The sequence below is a fragment of the Lipotes vexillifer genome, unplaced genomic scaffold (assembly GCF_000442215.2).
Source record: "Lipotes vexillifer unplaced genomic scaffold, Lipotes_vexillifer_v1.1 scaffold792, whole genome shotgun sequence".
In the NCBI taxonomy this organism is placed as follows: domain Eukaryota; kingdom Metazoa; phylum Chordata; class Mammalia; order Artiodactyla; family Lipotidae; genus Lipotes; species Lipotes vexillifer.
In genome coordinates this window covers 511,565-531,941 of record NW_006795663.1, presented here as the reverse complement: position 1 = coordinate 531,941, position 20,377 = coordinate 511,565, and the positions used below count along the sequence as shown (strand labels likewise).

Here is a 20,377-nt window from a genome sequence, read left to right as displayed (position 1 = left end):
CAGCCCCACAGCCCCCCTCCACCCGGTCCCAGACTTCCAGGGAGTCAGAAGGAAGTTGCTGACCTGTCCCCTGGGGGAATAATTGTATTAGTGATAAGGTGGCCTCTGGCGGCTTTGTCAGCAGATTCAAGGCTTTGGGCTGAGTAATCCTTTGGTGTCTGCCCCAGCAGCTGGTGGTCACAGATCGGGAGAGACCCCCCCCTGTCCCCCGGCCCAGCTGGGCTGTCATCTTTTTCCCCAGCACGGTCACAGCTCTGGCTGGGCCTGAACTGCCAGAGAACTGAGGGCCAGGATGAAAAAGGAGCTCCGCTGGAGAGCCAGCAATGACATAGCCAACATAATAAAGTCAAAACCAACAGTGTAAGAACAAGCAGGTCAAACACTGCCGGTGTCTTTTATTCTAATGGATTTATTTATTTTTTATTCTATACCCACTCTAGAATACCAGGAAAAGAAGGACAAGTTAAAAATGGACTTCTGTCCGTTAAGTGTCTTGTGATCCACATGCCCAGCTGGCCTGAAACCTGAACCTGACCCTTGGAATCTCCCATTGACTGAGGAGAGAAAGTTGACCTGGCATGAGGTCAACATTAAGGACAATATCTGGCCTTGGAGGTGCCTCTAGAAAGAGAGCAGTCGGGGCAGACTACCTGGAGGAGGTGAGCCCTGAACAGGCCTTGAAGGATGGGATTAATTGGGCAGGGAGAGCAGGAGGGGCAGGGCAGCTCAGATGGAGAACAGCAGAGAAACGACCCGCCAGGGGAAAGAAGTCCCCTCCTTCTCCGCTTCCTCACTCAGCTCTCCCCTCGACACCTCCTCCCCATGCCTTCAGCTCCTTCCTCGCGGTCCTTCCCATGCACTTGCTCAGAGGAACTGAGCCTTGGAGCAATCCTGGTGTCCACCTCCTCCTCCCAGCCTCTGCCACCCTGCTGGGGGCTCCAAGGAAAATCCTATACCTGCCCAGACTGTCACCGTCTTTACTCTCAGCTGGGACTCAGAGCTTCCCCCAAAGTCCCTCCCTGAGTCCCTTCCCCAGGACGGCTGCTTCAGACCTCATCTGTGCAAGGTGTTCCCCCCAACCTCTGCCTTCCGCCCCGGCTCCCTCTCACCTTGGACTGTGCTAACTCCTGCGGTGTCACCTCCTCTGATCCCACCACAACCCCCCCGGGGCACTAGCCTACCCAGTTTAGAGAGGAGACAAAGAGAGAGGCAGAATCATTTGCTCACACAGCCAGGAAGATGTAAAACCAGGATCCGAGAGGAGGTCCGCTGACCCAGAGCCTGCCCTAAGCCCTGGGTTCTCTCATTCCTTCCCGGCGACCCCTCTCCAGGCCAAAGCCGTCCCTCTACCTGTGCTCTGTACCCCCCAGGCTTGCTTCAGGGATCCGGTATTCGATTCACACCCCATCTCCAGCTTTACTCTCTCTCCCCCTGCCTCTTTCTCCTCTGTGTCTCCCATTATAAAAGGAACTCCGGTTCTCAAATATTTTTCTTTTAATATCTCCCTCCACAGGATAAAAAAAAAACAAACTTTCTTCAGTGTCACCCTTCCTACAAACCCCTTAGCTCTGTCTCCTTCTCCTCTCAGCCCAGGGCTCTGCTTGCAGGTCCTCCCCATCAGCACCACCCACCCAGGGCCATCTGCTGTCCCTTCGTGTGGAATGACTCCGGCCAAAGGCGCCAGCTACCTCCTGCTGCTAAAGCCTAGCAGAGCGACTGCTCCAACTCTTCTTGGAGAGCACTGTCATACAAAGTGGGAGTCTGAGGATCAGACACAAGTTTGAAATCCCCCTCTCCATCCCCAACCTCCTCCACCACTCTGTAGCTGTGTGGCCTGAAGGGAATTGCTTAACCTCTCTGAGACTCAATTTCCTGATCTGTGAGTTGAGGGTAATAATGATAACTCTTTATAGGGATGCTGTGAGGCTCAGATATATTGCCAGCATTTGTGGAAGCACTCTTCTTGCTTACTTTCTCATCCTTATTATTGGGGATACAAACGACCTCAAAGGACACTTGACCTGGTGGATGCCTCCATCCTTGAATCCTCCCCAGCCCTTGCTCCCATGACCCACGCCATCCCGATTTTCCCTCTTAGCTCCTCCGCCAGCGGATCCCCCTCGGCCCAGGCTTCCAGGACTAGAGGCCGTCAGCTCAGCAATTGGGCACTTTCCTACCGCACAGGGTGCCCCAGGCTGTCTCTCAATCCCGGGGCTTCAGGGACCATCTCTTTGCGGACAAGTTGGGGATGGGTTGGTTGGGGGCGTGTGGAGTTGGTCCGGGGGTATCTGTGGGTGGAAGCTCGGGGCAGAGACGCAGGCAAGAATCTGATGTGAAGTGGTCGTGGAATCCGCAAAGGTGTGCGGGATTACCCAAGCGGAGAATGGAAAGGTCTGCTGGGGCCCTGGAGGTGCTCAGGAGTTCAGAGGGGGAGGAAGACAGTTAAGACAGTTCCAGAAGAATGGAAGAGATGAGCTTCGGGAAGGAGGGATGGGTCAATCGAGTTCAATGAGACACCGCCCTTGGCTTTGGAGGTTAGGTGGAGCAAGACGCCTTGGCCGTGCAGGGTCCCGAGGGCCTGCCCATCAGCAGAGCGGTGAGGGCCAGGACAGAGGCAGAGAAGCCCAGGTGAGGGGCCTCAGCTCAGTGGCCTCGATCTTCTGAGGCCCCAGAAAGCGGATTACCCTGCAAAGCCCCTCGAGCTGACTTTCCAAATCCCCAGTAGCGCTTCTCTGTCACAGGGAGGGTTAACCCCACTTACAGAAGGGCGCTGCACCGCCCCCTCTGTCCCCTTAACTCCATGATTCCTTCCAGAAGTTTCACACTGTCCCCCCTCTCCCTCAGGCTCTAAGGCTGGGCCAAGCCCCGCCCCAGGCTCACCCAGAGGCGAGCCCAGTTCCGCCAGGGATGCGTGGTCCCCTCCAGACCAACGTGGGGCTTTCTGCTGCGGCCTGGGCATGGGGTGGGAATGGGGATGGGGGCCAAGGAGCCAGGAAAGGAATGGCCGTTTGCCGAGGATTCCTCTGGGATCTTCTCCGCAACCCTGAGAAGCAATCAGGATAACAGCCCTCATCATTTATTACGTGCCTACTAAGTGCCAGGGCCTGGAATGCTTTGAGAATCATCTGACTTAGCTTCCCCAGCTGCCCTCCAAGGCAGGCACTTCTGTCACCCCTTTTTACTGGAGACTGAAGCTCAGACAGGTTAAAGCACTTGCTCAGGGACGCGCGGCTGGCTGTGAGGGAGCAGGGATTTGAACTTGGGTCTGTCTCGGCTGTCTCCACCCACCCTCGGGGTCAAAGGAAACACAAACGCCTCCTCCCGCCTCCCCACCTCAGAACCGTCACTGGGTTCGAGCTGGGAAGACTGGATCTGGGGACACTGAGGGACCAGCCTGCCTGGGACTGTGAGGACAAGTCAGGGAAGGGCTGGGAGGCCGCCTGAGAGCCCGTAGCCAGGCTCAAGGGCTGCGTCCTCACCCCCTCCAGTCCTGCAGGAGACCCTCCACATGGGGTCCAGACCCCACCTGCAAGGCGGCCTCAGACCCTACACTGGACCCATTTCCACATGCGATGGGAGCTGCCTCTGTGCTGGGCGTCTGGGGGCTGCTAGCCTTCCAGGAGTGCCCAGACCCTCAGATCCTGGGCCCCAAGCCGTCCCTTATGAAGGGATTAGGTGAGAAGCGCCGGGGCAGAGAGCAGTGCCCACAGTGAGCACCCTGTCACACACAGGGTGTGTGTGAGCCACACCCAGACACACACGCACCTCGGCCACACACTTGTCCCCAGACCCCTACGGTCCTGGGGCCATTGGAGTCCACACCTCCCTTCACGATTTGATCAGCTTGAGAGCACAGGGACCCGGAGACACTGAGCATCCTGGGAGCCGGTGTGGGCGCAGCAGGCCCGACCGGCTCCCAGGGGCACCTTGGTAATGCTGCAGGTGTGGCTGGTTGATCCCCTGTGGAGACAGTAAAGATTAAGAGGATCATAAGCTGCATCCAGCGCCGCCCTGGGAGAAATCCCCCCAAGCCAGAGCCGCTGCTCTGAGGGGAAGTTGGGGCAGCTCGTGAGTTTAGACAGAGGGGCCAGGAGGCAGGAGCACAGAGAGGAGAGACAAGGAGACAGAGACAGAGGGAGAAGTGGAGATAGACAAGAGCACAGACAGAGAGACAGAGGATCAGAGAGGGAGGCAGAGGCTGGGCCCGGCTCAGCAATCCTGAGGCCTCTCTTAGGCAGGAAGGCAGAGGCTGCCCTGGGGCCAGCCAGGACCAGGGCGACAGCGCCCATGAGCTCCAACATGGCTGCAGCGACCCCGGCAGCTGTGCCTGCCTCCAGGAAGGAGTCTCCAGGCAGGTGGGGCCTGGGGGAGGAGCTGACAGGTATGGCTTTCCTGGACGTAGTAGGGTCTGGACCCTTGGAGAGTGGAGTGTGGGTCAGAGGTTTGCAGGGACCGTGAAAGGAGCTGGAGCGACTCAGACCGAGCCCCAAGGACTGTGGGCAAGTGTGAGGGAACCTGCTGGCAAACCCAGAATCCTAGAAACATGGGGATCAGACAGGACAGCTGAGTGGATGGGGGAGGAAAGGAGAGAGAAGGGCCGGCCCTCAGGGGGTGGGAGCAGAGGTCCGTAGCAGTGGTGCCAAGATTGCTTTTTTGCATGAGGGAGCCTGAAGCCACCTGCAGAGGGAGGGAACGGGAGGTGGGGCAGAGAGTGTCCTCTTGTTGAGAACTGGCCATGGAGAGAGAAGGGGGAGGAGGAGGGCTGAGGGGGTGTGATGAGCGAGACACTCTTCCAGATGGGAGAGACACAGGCGTGTCTAAAGGCCGGTGGACAGGAACCTGAGGACGAGGAAGCAAGGAGGGCGTAGGGGCCCCTGAGGAGGTGGGAGGGGGGATGTGACCAGCCCTGGGCCAGTCCCCACCCAGCCCGGCTGCCCCTCAGGCGCAGGGCCCTCGCTCCAGTGCCGCGTGTGTGGGGACAGCAGCAGCGGGAAGCACTACGGTATCTACGCCTGCAACGGCTGCAGCGGCTTCTTCAAGAGGAGCGTGAGGCGGCGGCTCATCTACAGGTGAGGCAGGGCAGCGCCCCGCCGCCCTCCAAGCCTGAAGGTGCCTGGGAGGGACGGAGGATATTCAGGGAAGGAGGAGCTGTGGCAAACGTGTCCGAAACCCACGGCCCAGGGCCTGGGCGGGACCCTGACTCCCTGGGGGGGGTTCCCCTCCACCCACAGGTGCCAGGTGGGGGCAGGGATGTGCCCGGTGGACAAGGCCCACCGCAACCAGTGCCAGGCCTGCCGGCTGAAGAAATGCTTACAGGCGGGCATGAACCAGGACGGTGAGTCGGGAGACCACCCGGAGAGGCGCGGCAGAAGAGAAGGGGGCGTGTGACCTGTGGGGCGTCCTGACCCTCCCTGTCTCCCCAGCCGTGCAGAATGAGCGCCAGCCACGAAGCACCGCCCAGGTCCGAATGGACAGCGTGGAGTCAGACACGGAGCCCTGGCTGGAGCCCCTGGCGGCTCCCCCGACCCCAGCGGGGCCCAGCCCGCGGGGCCCTACACCGGTGTCTGCAGCCAGAGCCCTGGGGCCCCGGGCCCTCACACCTCCAGGCCACCACCACTTCATGGCCAGCCTGATAACGGCCGAAACCTGCACTAAGCTGGAGCCAGAGGATGGTGAGTGGGAGGATGGCTGAGCTCCCGGGTCCTGCCTTCATCCCACACCTGGGCCCCTGAGAAGCCCCTGCCGCCTACCTCGGAGCAGGGGCTGATGCACAGCCTCCTCCTCCAGCAGCCGATGAGAATGTTGATGTCACCAGCAATGACCCCGAGTTCCCCTCGTCCCCGTATTCCTCCTCCTCCCCCTGGGGCCTGGACAGCATCCATGAGACGTCTGCTCGCCTCCTCTTCATGGCTGTCAAGTGGGCCAAGAACCTGCCCGTGTTCTCCAACCTGCCCTTCCGGGATCAGGTACATCCGTCAGGGGGCTCACAAGAGTCTGCCGGGCTGGGGGCACATACCTCCTTGTGCAGGTGATGATTGGCGGTGCACGCGGCTTGGGGATGGTGACGGCTGGGGACACCCATGCCTCAGAGTCAGTGATGGTCAGGGACACCAGCCTCAGGGATGTGACTGCTGGGGGTGCTACATCTCTGGGCAGCGATGATGGTCAGGGTCATCACCCAGGGGAAAGTGATGGCCAGGGACACACGGGGACCAGGGATTTGAAGACAGTGTCTGTGCCCCTCTGGGTCTTCTTTCCTCCTAGATAAGCCCTCAGGCCCTACAGATGCTCTGTTTGTCACAGGGTGGTCTGCACACCCTAAACAGCATCAGTGGGAAAACCTGGGCTCCCTTGGAACACAAATGCCCCTGACTTCAGGGCTTGCATTTCAGCCCTGCCTCTTCTCCGCTAGGACACGCCCCTGGGCTTCTCATGAGTGAGGGGACCTGTCATGACATATCCAGGAAAAGAGGCACACTGAGAGTCTGAGTCCTTAGCCAGTGGCTTGGATGAAGCATCTCAGAAGCCAGGCTGAGTTGGCTGAGGATGCCTAACTTAGGATGCTGGTGGGGAGTCCCTGAGGCTGCCCAGCTTCTCACAGCTCCAGGATTTCCTATGTGTTCCACTTGCAGCTTTGGATGGAGCCCACAGAGTATCTTGCAGCTGAGGCCTCTGGGCCAGATGGTGCCAAGTCCCAGAGCTCTGGAGCCCTGGTTGATGTCAGGCAGAGGTCAGAATGTCCTGGGCACCCGGGACCAGCCCTTCGTTTCCTAGGACACCCGAGAAGGTGGCAGAGGTTCCAGGCTGAGCCAGAGGAGCTGTGTATCAGTCATAACACTCGCCCTCTCTCTGGGCACAGGTGATCCTGCTGGAAGAGGCATGGAGTGAACTCTTCCTCCTCGGAGCCATCCAGTGGTCTCTGCCCCTGGACAGCTGCCCACTGCTGGCCCCGCCTGAGGCCTCTGCTGGTGGCAGCTCTCAGGGCCGGCTGGCACTGGCCAGTGCAGAGACTCGAATCCTGCAGGAAACCATTTCAAGGTTCCGGGCCCTGGCGGTGGACCCCACGGAGTTCGCCTGCATGAAGGCCCTGGTCCTCTTCAAACCAGGTAGCTGAGTCTTCTTTGCCCAAAGCCTTAGAGGAGAGTGGTGGGGGGTGACGAAGGGGAATTCTGGTGACTTCCTTCTGCCTCTCACTTTCCCTCCATGGCCCCACATAGACGCGGGTGTGTGCAGACTTCTTCCCTGGGGGCAGGAGGGGATGGACGGCTGCAGGGCTGGCCTCACGCCTCCTGAGGCCCTGGCTGACTGTGAGCGGGGAGGAGGGGCTGAGAGAGAAGTTCACTGCCGCTGCTTCTCTCCAGAAACGCGGGGCCTGAAGGATCCTGAGCATGTGGAGGCCTTGCAGGACCAGTCCCAGGTGATGCTGAGCCAGCACAGCAAGGCCCACCACCCCAGCCAGCCTGTGAGGTGACCCGCGCACATGCCTACTTACCCATCTCTCCCTTCATCTCGCCATCCCCCTGCCCACCTCTCTGACACCATCTCAGGGCTGCACTGTTTAGATGGCACAATGGTCTCAGTACAACCAGCCCGTGGCCGACGCCTACTGAGTGCCAGGCACAGCACCAGGCCCGGGAGTAGGGACCAAAATGTGCATAAGGCAAACTTGCTGTCTCCTAGGGGTGCCCAGCACAGTGACCACACTGCAGCTGAGGGCTGGTCTTGAGGGCTGCATGTGTCTGCAGGAGACAGAGACCCACTGGGAGATGGGGTGCCAAGCAGAGCTGGAGGCAGGGCTGGACTTGGAGGAAGCATAAGGTCTACAAGGAGAGAAATCATCATTCACCAAGGTGGGGAGAGAGAGAGAGGCGAATATGCATATGTTCTTAGGTCAGGAGCCCAGTTTGGAAGGTATAAGAGATCGCTGCCACTGAGAAGGTGGCAGACTAAGCCAGAATGGCTCTCTGGTATCAGCTTGTTCAGGCCAGCCAAAGGCCAAATCTGATTCGCTAGGCAGAGAGGAGCCACTGCAGGCTTTTGAGCAGGAGAGTGTTGTACACAGAGCTGGGCTTCATGCAGGGGCGTGGCAGTGAGTACAGAGCATCCAACCAGGGAGGGAAGCAGACATTGCCATCGTCCAGGGGAGCCGTGGAGTTTCTGCTCTTTGGGAGTGGAAAGGCAATGACAGATGCGGGAGCCACTGGGAGTTGGGATGGGTCAGACCTGGCACTTGAGTGGATATAAGGAACGAGGGGAAGAAGAGCTATTAGGGAGACGAGGTAGTCAAGAAATAAAAAGGAAAGTCAGGAGGAAAAGAGTTTTGAGGGAACATGAGGCCTGTTGGAGGTGCAGCGGGACATCTGACAGGGATGCATTTGCACAAGCCATGTGCATGGACAATAGCCCTGCCCTGGCTGGGTTTGGAGGACACTGGCTGCCAGCTGAGACTGTGGCTGCAGGGATAGTGGGGCAGGAGCCAGTGCTCTGGGACTGCCTGGCTCGCCCCGGCACCAGCAGATCCAACGGAGCCTCAGCAAGATTGGACCACTTGGACTCCAGGCACCTACTGGCTATTTTAGACCATATTTTCTGCATTCTCTTGGGCCCCCAGCAGTTCTTTCTGAAGAAGTAAGCTAACACGGGCACCCTCGAATCCCCTGTTATCTGAGAAATCATCCAAAGAAGAGGTAATTTTCTTTTAGAAAGAGTCAAAGGTATAAGGACTATACCCATCACACAGAAAGACTTCTGCTATTCGTGAGCATAGGTAGAACGTGTCCCTAAGGCTCAACACAGCACCCTAAGAACAGTCATCACAGACATTCAGGCACCAGAGGCCCTCCTTCACCAGGTTTCTGTTGGGCTCAGCTCCCAGAGATGTCTGGGCGTATTGGTTTTGTGTCAAATTTCAAAATTCTCATTAACATTTCCTTTGCCACTCCTACTGGAGTTGGTTCAGTATCAACTACAGGCAGAAACTGAGTGCTGAGCAAGTGATTTGGGGTTCTCTAAGCCAGCGTATTTCAGTTTTTAAAAACTGCAACACGCAGGAAGAAATGCAATTTCCATCATAACCCAATAACACACAGACCCTGAAACAAAGTTCCCCCAAATAATACCTGCCCTTACTTTGAATGATTTACTCTGATATTTCTGTTGAAATTATTTAAATTGTTTATTGTTTAAAAGGGCTGGTTGTGACCCACTTCCGGCAGTTTGAAAAACAATTTCTCTACTTGGCTTTATAGTTACTCCTCCCTGACACTGTTTAGATCAGAAAAGCAGAAGGGAGGGTTGCACGACTGCTCAGTGCCACCAGCTTGGCTCTTACAAGAGGAAGAAAGCCCTTGGTTTGGCAAAACAGGTTCAGTAGGTCATTGGGAGGTGGGAAGACTTCGCGTAGACCTCCGTGGTAGAAGCTGAGCGTGGAGCTGCCCCACTTTGATGTGGCCTCCTTGACACTGGGCACTGACCCCAGCTGTCAGTCCTCCCACCCGAGGAGGGTCTAATGCCCCTCCCCATCTCTTGGGGCTTCACCATCCACGTTCTCTGCACTGGGGACCCCTGCCTTGGCAAATGCTTCTTATTTAAAACTACAATTACTCCTTTTCTGGATGAGTATCTCAGCCACAAAAATTAAGTTTCGATTGCAGAACATTTTCACTAATGGCTAGCTACTCTATCACCCTAGGTGGCTTACAGAGGGGAATTTATATATATATATATATATATATATATATATATGTTTTGGCCATGCCACGCGGCTTGTGGGATCTTAGTTCCCCAACCAGGGATTGAACCCAGGCTGCATGAATGAAAGCGCCAAGTCCTAACCACTTGACCCCCAGGAAATTCCCAGGAACTTATATTCTTATTCAAATATATGTGGTATTAATCATCACCTAATTATAATCATTATATTCAGTTAATAATATATTCACATGTACTATTAATATAAATAACTTCTCGGGCTTCCCTGGTGGCGCAGTGGTTGAGAGTCCTCCTGCCGATGCAGGGGACACGGGTTCGTACCCCGGTCTGGGAAGATCCCACATGCAGCGGAGCGGCTGGGCCCGTGAACCATGGCCGCTGAGCCTGCGTGTTCGGAGCCTGTGCTCTGCAAAGGGCAAAAAAAAGAAAAAAAAAAATATATATATATATATATATATATATATATATATATATATATATACTTCTCACTTTATAATCTTTACACATAATAAATGATATTTATTCACTATTTTCATCACACTCAACTAAAGATTGGAGGAGGGCCACAGTGGGTCAGGGGTAGGTGAATGGGGCCTTTCCTCTAAGCTCCTCCTTACTCACCCTGGGCGCCAGTCATCTCCCCTCTCCTTCCCCTTCTGCTTCTCCTAGGATGGCACTATCCCTAGGACTCGGGCTCAGAAGCTGATAACCAAACTGATGGCGTCCTCTATCCTGTTCAGGTTTGGGAAACTGCTCCTGCTCCTACCGGCTTTGAGGTTTATCACTTCCGAACGTGTTGAGCTCCTCTTTTTCCGCAAGACCATAGGGAATACTCCAATGGAGAAGCTCCTTTGTGATATGTTCAAAAACTAGTGGAGGTGGAAATAAAATGGGTGCGACCACTTTGGAAAACAATCTACTGAAGCTAAACATCTGCCTGCCCTTTGATTCAGCAGCTGTACCCGTAGGTGTGTGTACCTAGCAGAAATGTCCACCAAGATAAGACAAGAATGTTCGTAGCAGCTTTTCTCATAATAGCTCCAAACTGTACAATGACAATAGGATGGCTTAATAAATTGTGGTACATTCATAAAATGGAAAACAGCAATAAAAAGGAATGAGCCATCAATATTATGTGGCAACATGGGTAAATTTCACAGATGTAAATGTTGAACAAAAGCATCCAGACACCAGTTCTGCTTATACAAAGTTCAAGAACAGGCAAGACTAACCAATGGTGGTAGAAGTTGGAATAGTGGTTACCTCCGTGGCAGGGGGTGGGGTCGATTGGAAAGGGGCCTGAGGGAGCCTTCTGATGTGCTACAAATGTTCTTTATTTTGATCCAGGTGGTGGTTTCATAAATTTATCCATTCATAAAAATTAATTGAGCCATGCACTTAAGATTTGTGCAACTTACTGTATTGTTAGACCTCAGGAAAAAAAAAAAAGTGAAAAAACAAAAGCAGGAAGACCATGTGGCCAAGGTTCTCCCTTTGAAGACGCTGAAAGAGTGAGTACAGCGTCTTGAATTCCATCTGGTTTTGCCACTCCGAGTCATAGTCCAGGTGCCACGAAGCCAAGCCCAGTGAAAAATCTCCCAGAGGATTCAACAACCCAGCTTCTCTCTAGATGGCATCCCACCACCCCATGGCTTCTCCCCATCTCTCTCTTCCTCATCTTTCCTCACCTCTCCGTAAACAAAGGTGAGCTCCATGCAACTCAACACAAGGCAGCCACAGGCACTTTTTGTGAAGGGGAATCTCCATCACTTCTTTTTTTTTTTTTTTAATAAATTTATTTATTTTATTTATTTATTTTGGCTGCGTTGGGTCTTCATTGCTGCGCGAGGGCTTTCTCTAGTTGCGGCGAGCGGGGGCTACTATTCATTGCGGCGTGCGGGCATCTCATCGCGGCGGCTTCTCTGGTTATGGAGCAGGGGCTGTAGGTGTGTGGTCTTCAGCTTCAGTAGTTGTGGCACGCAGGCTCAGTAGTTGTGGCGCAAGGGCTTAGTTGCTCCACGGCGTGTGGGATCTTCCTGAACCAGGGATCGAACCCCTATCCCCTGCATTGGCAGGCGGATTCTTAACCACTGCGCCACCAGGGAAGTCCCTCCATCACTTTTTTAAGAAATAAATTTATTTATTTCATTTATTTTATTTTTGGCTGCTTTGGGTCTTCACTGCTGCTCTCGGGCTTTCTCTAGTTGTGGCGAGTGGGGGCTACTCTTTGTTGAGGTGCGTGGGCTTCTCATTGTGGTGGCTTCTCTTGTTGCAGAGCACGGGCCCTAGGCGCGCTGGCACGCGGGCCCCGTAGTTGTGGCTCGCGGGTTCTAGAGCGCAGGCTCAGCAGTTGTGGCACACGGCCTTAGTTGCTCCGCAGCATGTGGGATCTTCCCGAACCAGGGCTTAGAACCCGTGTCCCCTGCATTGGCCTTAACCACTGCCCCCGCACCCCGCATCAATTCTTAATTCCTTATGGAAAGATGAAGTTCAGACAAACCTCTTCCTTTTCAAAGACAGATCCAGAAGACCTAGAAAATAATAATTTAAAAAATATTAATGTATCTCAGGCACTTGATACACCAGGCAGTGAACTGAGCACTGAATGTGTATTGTTATTTAACCATCAGATTAATCTGACAGGGGGACCAGTCATCCCATTTATAGCTGAAAAAAGCTGAGGCTCAGAGAGGACACAAACCTTGGTATGACTCCGCTTAACTCGGGCACTGTCTCCCCACCTTGCCCCTCTGCCCCTGCAATCAGCAGAAAAATTCCGTTGCATTTTTCGCCTTCAAAGAAGAAATGCTTAAAGCCAAGAAGAAAAAGGTCATGTGAGAAATCTGTGAAATCCTAGGGGTTCCCTGCCCTTTGGCCTGTATATGAATTCTCCTAGTTATCCAGAGATGTCTGGCCGGGATGGAGGAAGGATAGATAGTTCAGAACACTCTGCTCTGGAAATGACAATAGCTAGACTGGTGCCCAGAGAAGAGTATGGCAAATACTGCCCAGCTTAAGCCCTCCCCACCTAAGCACTCAAACTATTCAAGACCCTTTACCTTCTAAAAGCATCAGACTTGCCTCAGTTATTTGGGCCATTTAATGTCTATAATGCCATTATACTCTCCAATTCCCTATCCAAAGTTTTATCTATAAGGTTTAAAGGCCTGAAGTCTTTAAACGTGTAGAAAGCCTGAGCAAAGGCATGCTAGCAAGAAACATGGTTGAAAGTTGACCAGATAGGCCCTGAACATTATCCTGCAGTCTTGCTTTGGGGAACATAAGGCTGCAAAGGCAGCCTGCTGAAGTCCACAGGCTAGTCTCTGGGAGGTGTGAGCACAGCAATTCTACATTGAGAAAGAGATTGGGATCTTCAGGAAGAAGTCTTGGAGAATTAGAGGAGGTACATAAGCTGAATTATCTGCTGCCAACCTGGCATCCATAGCCCCCCCTGCCCTGCCCCTCTTAAGGTCTTGTCTTCATTGCAGAGATGCCAGGAGGTACATTCCCCAGGATCCCCTTGCCCTACGGTTTGCTAATGGAAGGGAGGCACTCACGTGAGATTTGTAAAGTAAATGAGGGGCCCTTATTCTCTGGAGGCAGTTGCAGCCGTGTGTGTGGGAACATGGAGATTTCACAGCAGCCTTCTTCAGAGTTGCAGGAGCTTCCAGGCAAGCTCTTGAGAACTTCAGAACTTTTGGTTCAGATCTGCTGGCTTTCTGGACCATCTGTGGGAGTTTTCTCTCATCTGTTTCCCCAGTTCTTCCAAAGTTTATGTTAAGCCCCTAATACCTATATTAAGTCCTTCACACCGGAAATATACTAAGTGGCCTCTGTTCTCCTAATACAGCTCTCAGTTGATCCCAAGATTTATTCAACCTTTTGCTGTAAATTGGCCCCATGAAATTCAAATGGGTTACAGCTCTGTGTCACTGCACTTAGGGCTCTTGCTAGGGGAGGGGATACTACGAAAACTCCTTTCAGCCCTCAACGCCAGAAATGTCTCTGGCTATGAAACACACAGAGGAAGACCCTGTGGTACTATCTGGGCCTTTCTTTTCAACTGCGGTTTTCAGATTTGTGAGACACTTCTCCTCCTCCGCCCTTAAGGGAGTATTTAAAGGTTGGAAGGGCAGAGAAAGGCTCAAAGATGCCAAGAAGCACCCATTCAAATTAATAAATATAATCTGATAGGGGAACCCAGATATTGTGGATGACTAGTCTCCATCTGGTGGACACCACTGGTTTTCCCCACTAGGATGCAAGCTCCATGGGGGCAGGAGCTTTGTTCACCAGCGTACCTCTGCCACCTGGGACAGTGCCCGTGGGTGTGGGTGCTCAGTCAATACTTGTTGAATGAATGGCCACACAGAACTGAGAAGTGACATACTCCTCGGAGTCTGAGATGCCTCACAAGATTCAACAGACGTTACATGTGTCTTATCCATATTCATGGTTATGTCCCTGGCTCTAAGATGCTGTACTGCTATCCAATCTAGGAGACAGAACCAGTTTTTAAAAAGCAAAGCTCTAGTCTGCGTCTCCTTACAACTTTCTGCTCTTATCTTTATAAGCAGAAAGGTTTGTTGTGGATCCAGTAATCACAGGGGCAACTTTTAAAAATGGCATTACTAGGTTTTATTTAGCCAATTAAGGAAATCTTAGTCCACTATTTTGTTGTAATGTGAATTTAATGCAAAATGTAAATGTAAACTTGATGTAAAAAGAAATGTGAAGGATGATCTCAGAATTTTAAAAATTGAATAAATTTGACATTAGGGGAAAACTGATCACATTAATTATTTTTCAATTCCACCTTAGACTTGGTTTGGCATTTGAGAACCCCTGATCTCATTCAGCCCTCGCATCCAAAATGTAAGTGTGGGCACCTTTTGTTAGGTGCTGAGGATCTAAGAGTCAGCAAGATAGGCTCTTTTCTTGCCTTGGGAAGCTAACATCAAAGTTTTTTGATGCCACAAGCACTGGGAGCTGTTGAGAACACAAGGCATCTAAGCCAGTTCAAAGGGGAAGAGGACACTTCCAGGTAGAACTGCTTTTTACACTGAGACCTGAGAGTCAGTAAGAGTTATCCGGAGAAGTAAACCAGGGGGAGAGACCACATTTCAGACAGAGGGCAAATGACTTTCCCAAAGTCATGCAGTGCAGGGCGGAACAAAAAGGATACACTAGGGCCCTCTATTAGCAGCTATTGCTACTTCTTCATGGCCTTTTTGGTGAGGAGCCTCAATGTAGATTTATTGCCTTCCCTGCCCGCCTACCTCTAAATTGATTAAATGAAGTCTTGACAGCTTAGCATCCATTACAGAAAACTCACAGCTTGAATCTCACCTTCACTTGAACTCTACTGAGTTCCAATAATTACCACCTCTGTACTTTGAAAATTTGGGGGCTCAGTCCTTTCCTTAAAAAAAACATGACTTTAACGAAAAACATTGCTCTTCCTTGGGTTCAGGTTGGAGTGAGTTGGGGTGGGAGCCAGGATGGTCAGAAAACAAACCACACGTATTGCTGCTTCTGGAAGCTTTGTTCTTTAATGAGCCATGGAGTGACCTGTTCATCAAGCTGCTCTTGTGTAGCCATACAGTGCATATTTTGAGTGACACAAACTCTACTTTATACAAATGATGTCCCCCTCCCTCCCGGCAAAAAAAGATGAAAAAAAAAAAAAAAGGAAATCACAAAGTGCCTGTTGATTGCATCAGGAATGTAATCAGTTCTGTGGGTGAGACAAATCATTCTTCGTATAGAATTATTCTGTTAAACAGTAAAATGATATTATATTTCACAGGATATGTCCTTTTACAATACATAGTCTTTTATAAATTTACACTCAGCATACTTATAAATTACTTTCAATCCATTAAAATAATATAATACTAATCTGTAGTGCACACCTTTCCCTTAGTAAACACAATTACTTGTTCAAAAGGTGCAACTTTTATATGACCTAACAGGGCTGATAAATAGGCTTTAAGTATGGATGGAGAGCAAGGTAATAGACCCCTTGGTGGGGCTTTTGAAAACAGTTTCAACCAAGAGACCAACAAGACCTAAAAGATCCACCTCCACAATCACTGTTTTGCCCTTTACCACCAAATCAAATGTGGGAGTGGTTCCAGAGGAAAGTGGTTAACAGTATTTTAGGGGCACAGACAGAGGACTCCCACAAATACCAAGGAATTTTACTACAAGGCTAGCGTGGTTTTGGGGGACAGTGCCAGCTGTCACAAAATTATGGGTAGACAAACACATCTGTCAGCACAGAATGATGTTGTCCAGCTCCCCACCAAGGAGGAGAAAATAGGGAGAGAGAAGGATGAGCAAAGCCGTCTGGACTTTGTTTCTTCTTAAAACTCTCTTAGCTTTAAACACATCCTGAGAATACTTTCTTCTCTCTGGTTCACCAAAGTGCTTGTGAAAGGTACACATTCATTATAGTTAAAAAACCATGGCCCACAGGCACTAAAGTGGGCCTGCAGAACCTTGCTGGACCTCCTCTCTTCAGCATGCTTCTGGAACCCTCTGTCTTTGACAGTGAAAACAATCCTATTGTTGTTGCGATGGAAGACAGAAGTCTCCACTAACCCCCCAGCAAGGTAAGAGCTGTAGCTGGTTTCCAAAGCATGAGAAGGTGGGGCTCTTGTATCCCACCCCCTAACCTCAGGTCCCTCTGCCTCTGCAAGGCTCATACTGAGCTGTATCTCCTTTGTCTTTCAGAAGCCGAGAGTGGCAAAATAATTTAAATGGCAGGAAGTATAAAGCGCATTACAAACTCAGCATGTCACCTTCCTAAATCCTTTCTGTATTTGCTTCACTTTGTGATACACAATGCACACTTCTCTGCTTCCATTACATTTTCCATGATAAGGGATACGTTGGCTTTAGTTGGGAGAATTAGAAATCCAGGCTGTGTTTGGGGCTGGGAACGTGTGATAAGAAGAGAATGCTCTGCATTTTAGAGTATGGGCTTCAAATGAGGGGCTGCCCCACTGCTGCCATGCAGGGATTTCCTTTGAGGCATTTGAGATCAAAGAAAATGAGCAGAGGAACAATAGGAAATACAAATTTGACACATACTAAGGTTAAATATCTCAATCATACGTGATTGCAATGCAGCAGCGGCCCCCACCCTTTTTGGCACCAGGGACTGGTTTCGTGGGAGACAACTTTTCCACAGACAGGGGGCCGGGGGTGGCGGGGAAGGGGAGATGGTTCAGGCGGTGATGCGAGCGATGGGGAGTGGCTGTAAATACAGATGAAGCTTCGCTCGCTCACCTGCCACTCACCTCCTGCTGTGCAGCCCAGTTCCTAAGAGGCCCGGAGACCGGTACCGGTCTGCAGCCCAGGGATTGGGGACCCCTGGTAATACAGCATCGCCTTGTGGTAACATAACTTTAACCACGGGGAGGACCAGTTAAGATCAGAGGGAAGGAGATACAGCACTTGGTTCTGACAGTTTTTTAGAGTTATGGCTTCATCTCTTTCCCAGGCCAACAATGCCTGTTATGTTATGAGAACAACGGCTTGCTTTCCTTCAAAGGGAGGGTCCCACATTTGCTCTCCATTCTTATAATTGCATGGATCTCCCTACCCCCACCCTCCATTCTGGCAGCTTGTTAAATGACTAGAAATCCACAAATCTAGCAACTGAAAAACAAATATTTATTTAATTTTATCCAATTTCAGGTTTTAGGTCCCTGAGAAAAATTATAAAGTCTCTTAACATCCATCGCCTGGTTCCTATAAAGTGACCTACATGAGTAGTTTTTTAACTGCCAAAAACTTACTTTGCAAAACAACAGCAACAAAACAAAAACTCCACAAAGATTCAGAGGGGAGGGCACGTGCCAAGATGTGTTTCCCAGGCCATTTCCGTGGGCCAAAGAAAACTATTCAACAGGGCTAATCTCTTTTTTTTTTTTGTATGGTATTTAAACAACGTTCTGGAGCAAGTGGAGAGTAGTAGTTAGTGCCAGCTGAAAACCACCCTCCCAAGAATAATGGGACAAACTGTGCCTGGCACGGGGACTGGGGCACCCACGCTGACACACCATGCTGAGGGGTTGGGTTTTACTCTAGGAGACTCTCAAATTCATATTTTTAAAGGCTTCACCTTTGTTACTCCTCAGGACAGCATGAACAAGGTGGCAGATGTTCGCAGGATATAAAATCTAACATTTACTTACTAACCATCACCATTTTGGAGATTTAAAAAGATTCCTTTCCCGAGGTCATTTCTGAACCCAAACCAGAGAGAGGTAAGCCTCCTGCTACCTGTAGCTGCCACTCAGAATGATGTTCCATGTCTGGCCTCTGGGGCTCAACAATAACCAAGGAGGCAGTGGCATGAGGTTCAGTGTTGTGTAACAGGAGAGACTCTGCCTTAACAAAAGTCTTAATATTTCTATAACTTCACATCAAATAAGTATGAAAAGGAAGAATAACCAAAATTCAGGTTACAGATGGTAAAGGCTCTTTTTTAGAACAGTGCATGTGGTAGTTAGACAAGATGCATTTAGTAACTTTAAAAAAACATTTTCACATACTTATCTCAAGAAAGGGTATCATGTTTCATTTTCCATATATTATAAATAGGCAAAAACAGATTTCTAATCCCACAAATGCTAAGAAGCTTAAAATGCTTTCATAACTCAGGTATATGGAGACACCCAGTGGTGAGAAAAATGGTCTGACTTCTCCCTCAACCCAGGGATGAGTGGCTCTCACCATCACGTCCAATGGCCCCTAATCTGTGGGAAGAAATTCCATGGGGAGCAAGGTAGCATAAGGTTAAAAAGAAATATGCATACTATACATATATATATTTACAGTAAACTTCAGTAACCAGAATATTAACAAAAATAGCTTCAAGTAGTCCTTGATTTCTTTTTTTTTTCATCTATTTAATACTGATGGTCTGAGGAAAAGAAGATAAAAGTTAGATGGGTCATATTAAAAACTTTTCTCTCTTTTTTTCTTGGCAGCTTTCTGTAACACTTATTCATGCAGTGCTGTGTGTGAATGTTTGGGGAGAAGTGATTAAATGGTCACATTATTTGTCTGAGCTCGTGGTGGAAATCCACCAGCAGATAAATAGGTTCATAAATGATCTTCAGTTTAATCTATACAAAGAGAAAAGCCTGTATGGATTAGCAGTGAAACCCTCATGTTTAGGGTTCACCATGTCTCTGGGACATTTAAAGAATATTAGAGGAACCTGATCCTAGAATCAGGGGCTGTAAGAACAGTATAGCTACTGAAATTTCGGGCCATGCAATATATTTGGCAGGAACTAACCAGGAGTTAAACCAGCATTGATTATTATGACATCAAACATCATCAAAAGCAAAACATGTATTCTCCTCTTCACTGTGTAACCACAGATGTCTGAGACATGCTCTGATGGCTTAATGGAGACACCTGCTTTTTCACTTTCCCTGTAACATGGAGTGTTTTTCCAAAATCTTAAAATAGAGGGCTTAGGCTTTTTGTTTATAAATCCTTGGAAAAAAATTATATTCTACCCCAGCTCCTAACTATCCCAAAATAAACCCAAAGGATTTCACTTTCATGGTTAAGAAAGATTTATATGTTTTCTTCAAATGTCAGAAATCAGTGGGTCCCTCCAGCCCACAATGTCCCCCCAGTTCCACACTCACCTCTGGGAAGGGAAAAGAGGAGGGAGGAGAGGCAACTACAAAGACCTCCACAACTGACCCAAATCCCCAGGCCCTGGTTGCTTGGTTTAGTCAAATCTCTAGTCAAATACAGCAGCCAAGGCACAACTGGCACCATCCCTAGCAGGCTTCAAAGAGGGCTTTCCGCTTCGGCAGGAGGACCAGGAATTCAGCACACAAGGTCTTGGCTGTATGCTTGGGCGAGAGGCAGGACCACAATTAGGATGAATATTGTGGACCAGGTGATGAGGCCCCAAAGATGAGATGTAGCCATGAAGGGACAACACATCTGCCAGTTCAGACCATAAACTCATTATTTCCAAAGAGAGCTAGCTGTTGGGTAGAGCTGCAGTCTGGGTCCACAGTTTTCCTGCGGCCAGACACAACTGTCCCCTCTGGGGTCTCTTTGGTTTTCTGAGGTGAGTTTTTCACATTCTTTAATTTTTGTTTGCCCTTTTCAGGGTTGAAGGTTCCTCTGCTGATGAATTGAGGCTTGTCTTCTAGGTACCTGGTCTGGCCCAATGGCCCTTCCATTCCCAGGGCCTCGCCAGCTGAGGAAGCTCGGTAGAATGGAGATTTGGAATAAATTTGAAATCGTCTTCTGGTCCCATGAGAAGATGCAGTGCTAGACGAACATAAAGAAGAGACTGAAGAGTCCACTGAATCCAGTGAGTCTTGCTGCTTTTTTAGCTGCTTCCGCAACTTGCCTGAAGGTTCAGACTTGCCAGCTGTCTTCAGGGAGATAAGGGCTAAGCTTCTCTCTAATGTAAGAAAGAGACCAAAGCTGTAAATGACAGTTCCCTCTGAAACAAATCATCGTGTGATGAAGAGGTGTCACTGTTCACATGTGAAAGTGGGTGGGCTAAGATCTGGAGGGTCCAGGTTGACCTACTTTGTGCACAGACACGACTCGAGAAGAGCTCACCACCCATTTCTATACCACCCATATCGTTTCAGAATCAACCCCA

The 20,377-nt window shown here is 50.4% G+C and overlaps 2 protein-coding genes across 2 annotated transcripts in view; one reads left to right on the top strand and one right to left on the bottom strand.

Moving 5' to 3' along the window:
- Positions 1 to 4,246: 4,246 nt before the first annotated feature.
- Positions 4,247 to 10,792, top strand: NR2E3 (nuclear receptor subfamily 2 group E member 3). The gene is made up of 8 exons (XM_007467842.1): positions 4,247 to 4,381; positions 4,943 to 5,069; positions 5,232 to 5,335; positions 5,424 to 5,672; positions 5,791 to 5,966; positions 6,860 to 7,106; positions 7,362 to 7,467; positions 10,452 to 10,792. The coding sequence occupies exons 1-8, from the start codon at positions 4,288 to 4,290 to the stop codon at positions 10,582 to 10,584; spliced, it is 1,236 nt and encodes a 411-aa protein (XP_007467904.1). The 5' UTR covers positions 4,247 to 4,287; the 3' UTR covers positions 10,585 to 10,792.
- Positions 10,793 to 19,163: 8,371 nt separating this feature from the next.
- Positions 19,164 to 20,377, bottom strand: part of MYO9A (myosin IXA) — a 224,341-nt gene continuing 223,127 nt past the window's right edge. Inside the window, 1 exon segment of the mRNA XM_007467841.1 lies at positions 19,164 to 20,170. Within this exon segment, the coding sequence (XP_007467903.1) occupies positions 19,707 to 20,170 (464 nt within the window). The 3' untranslated portion in view covers positions 19,164 to 19,706.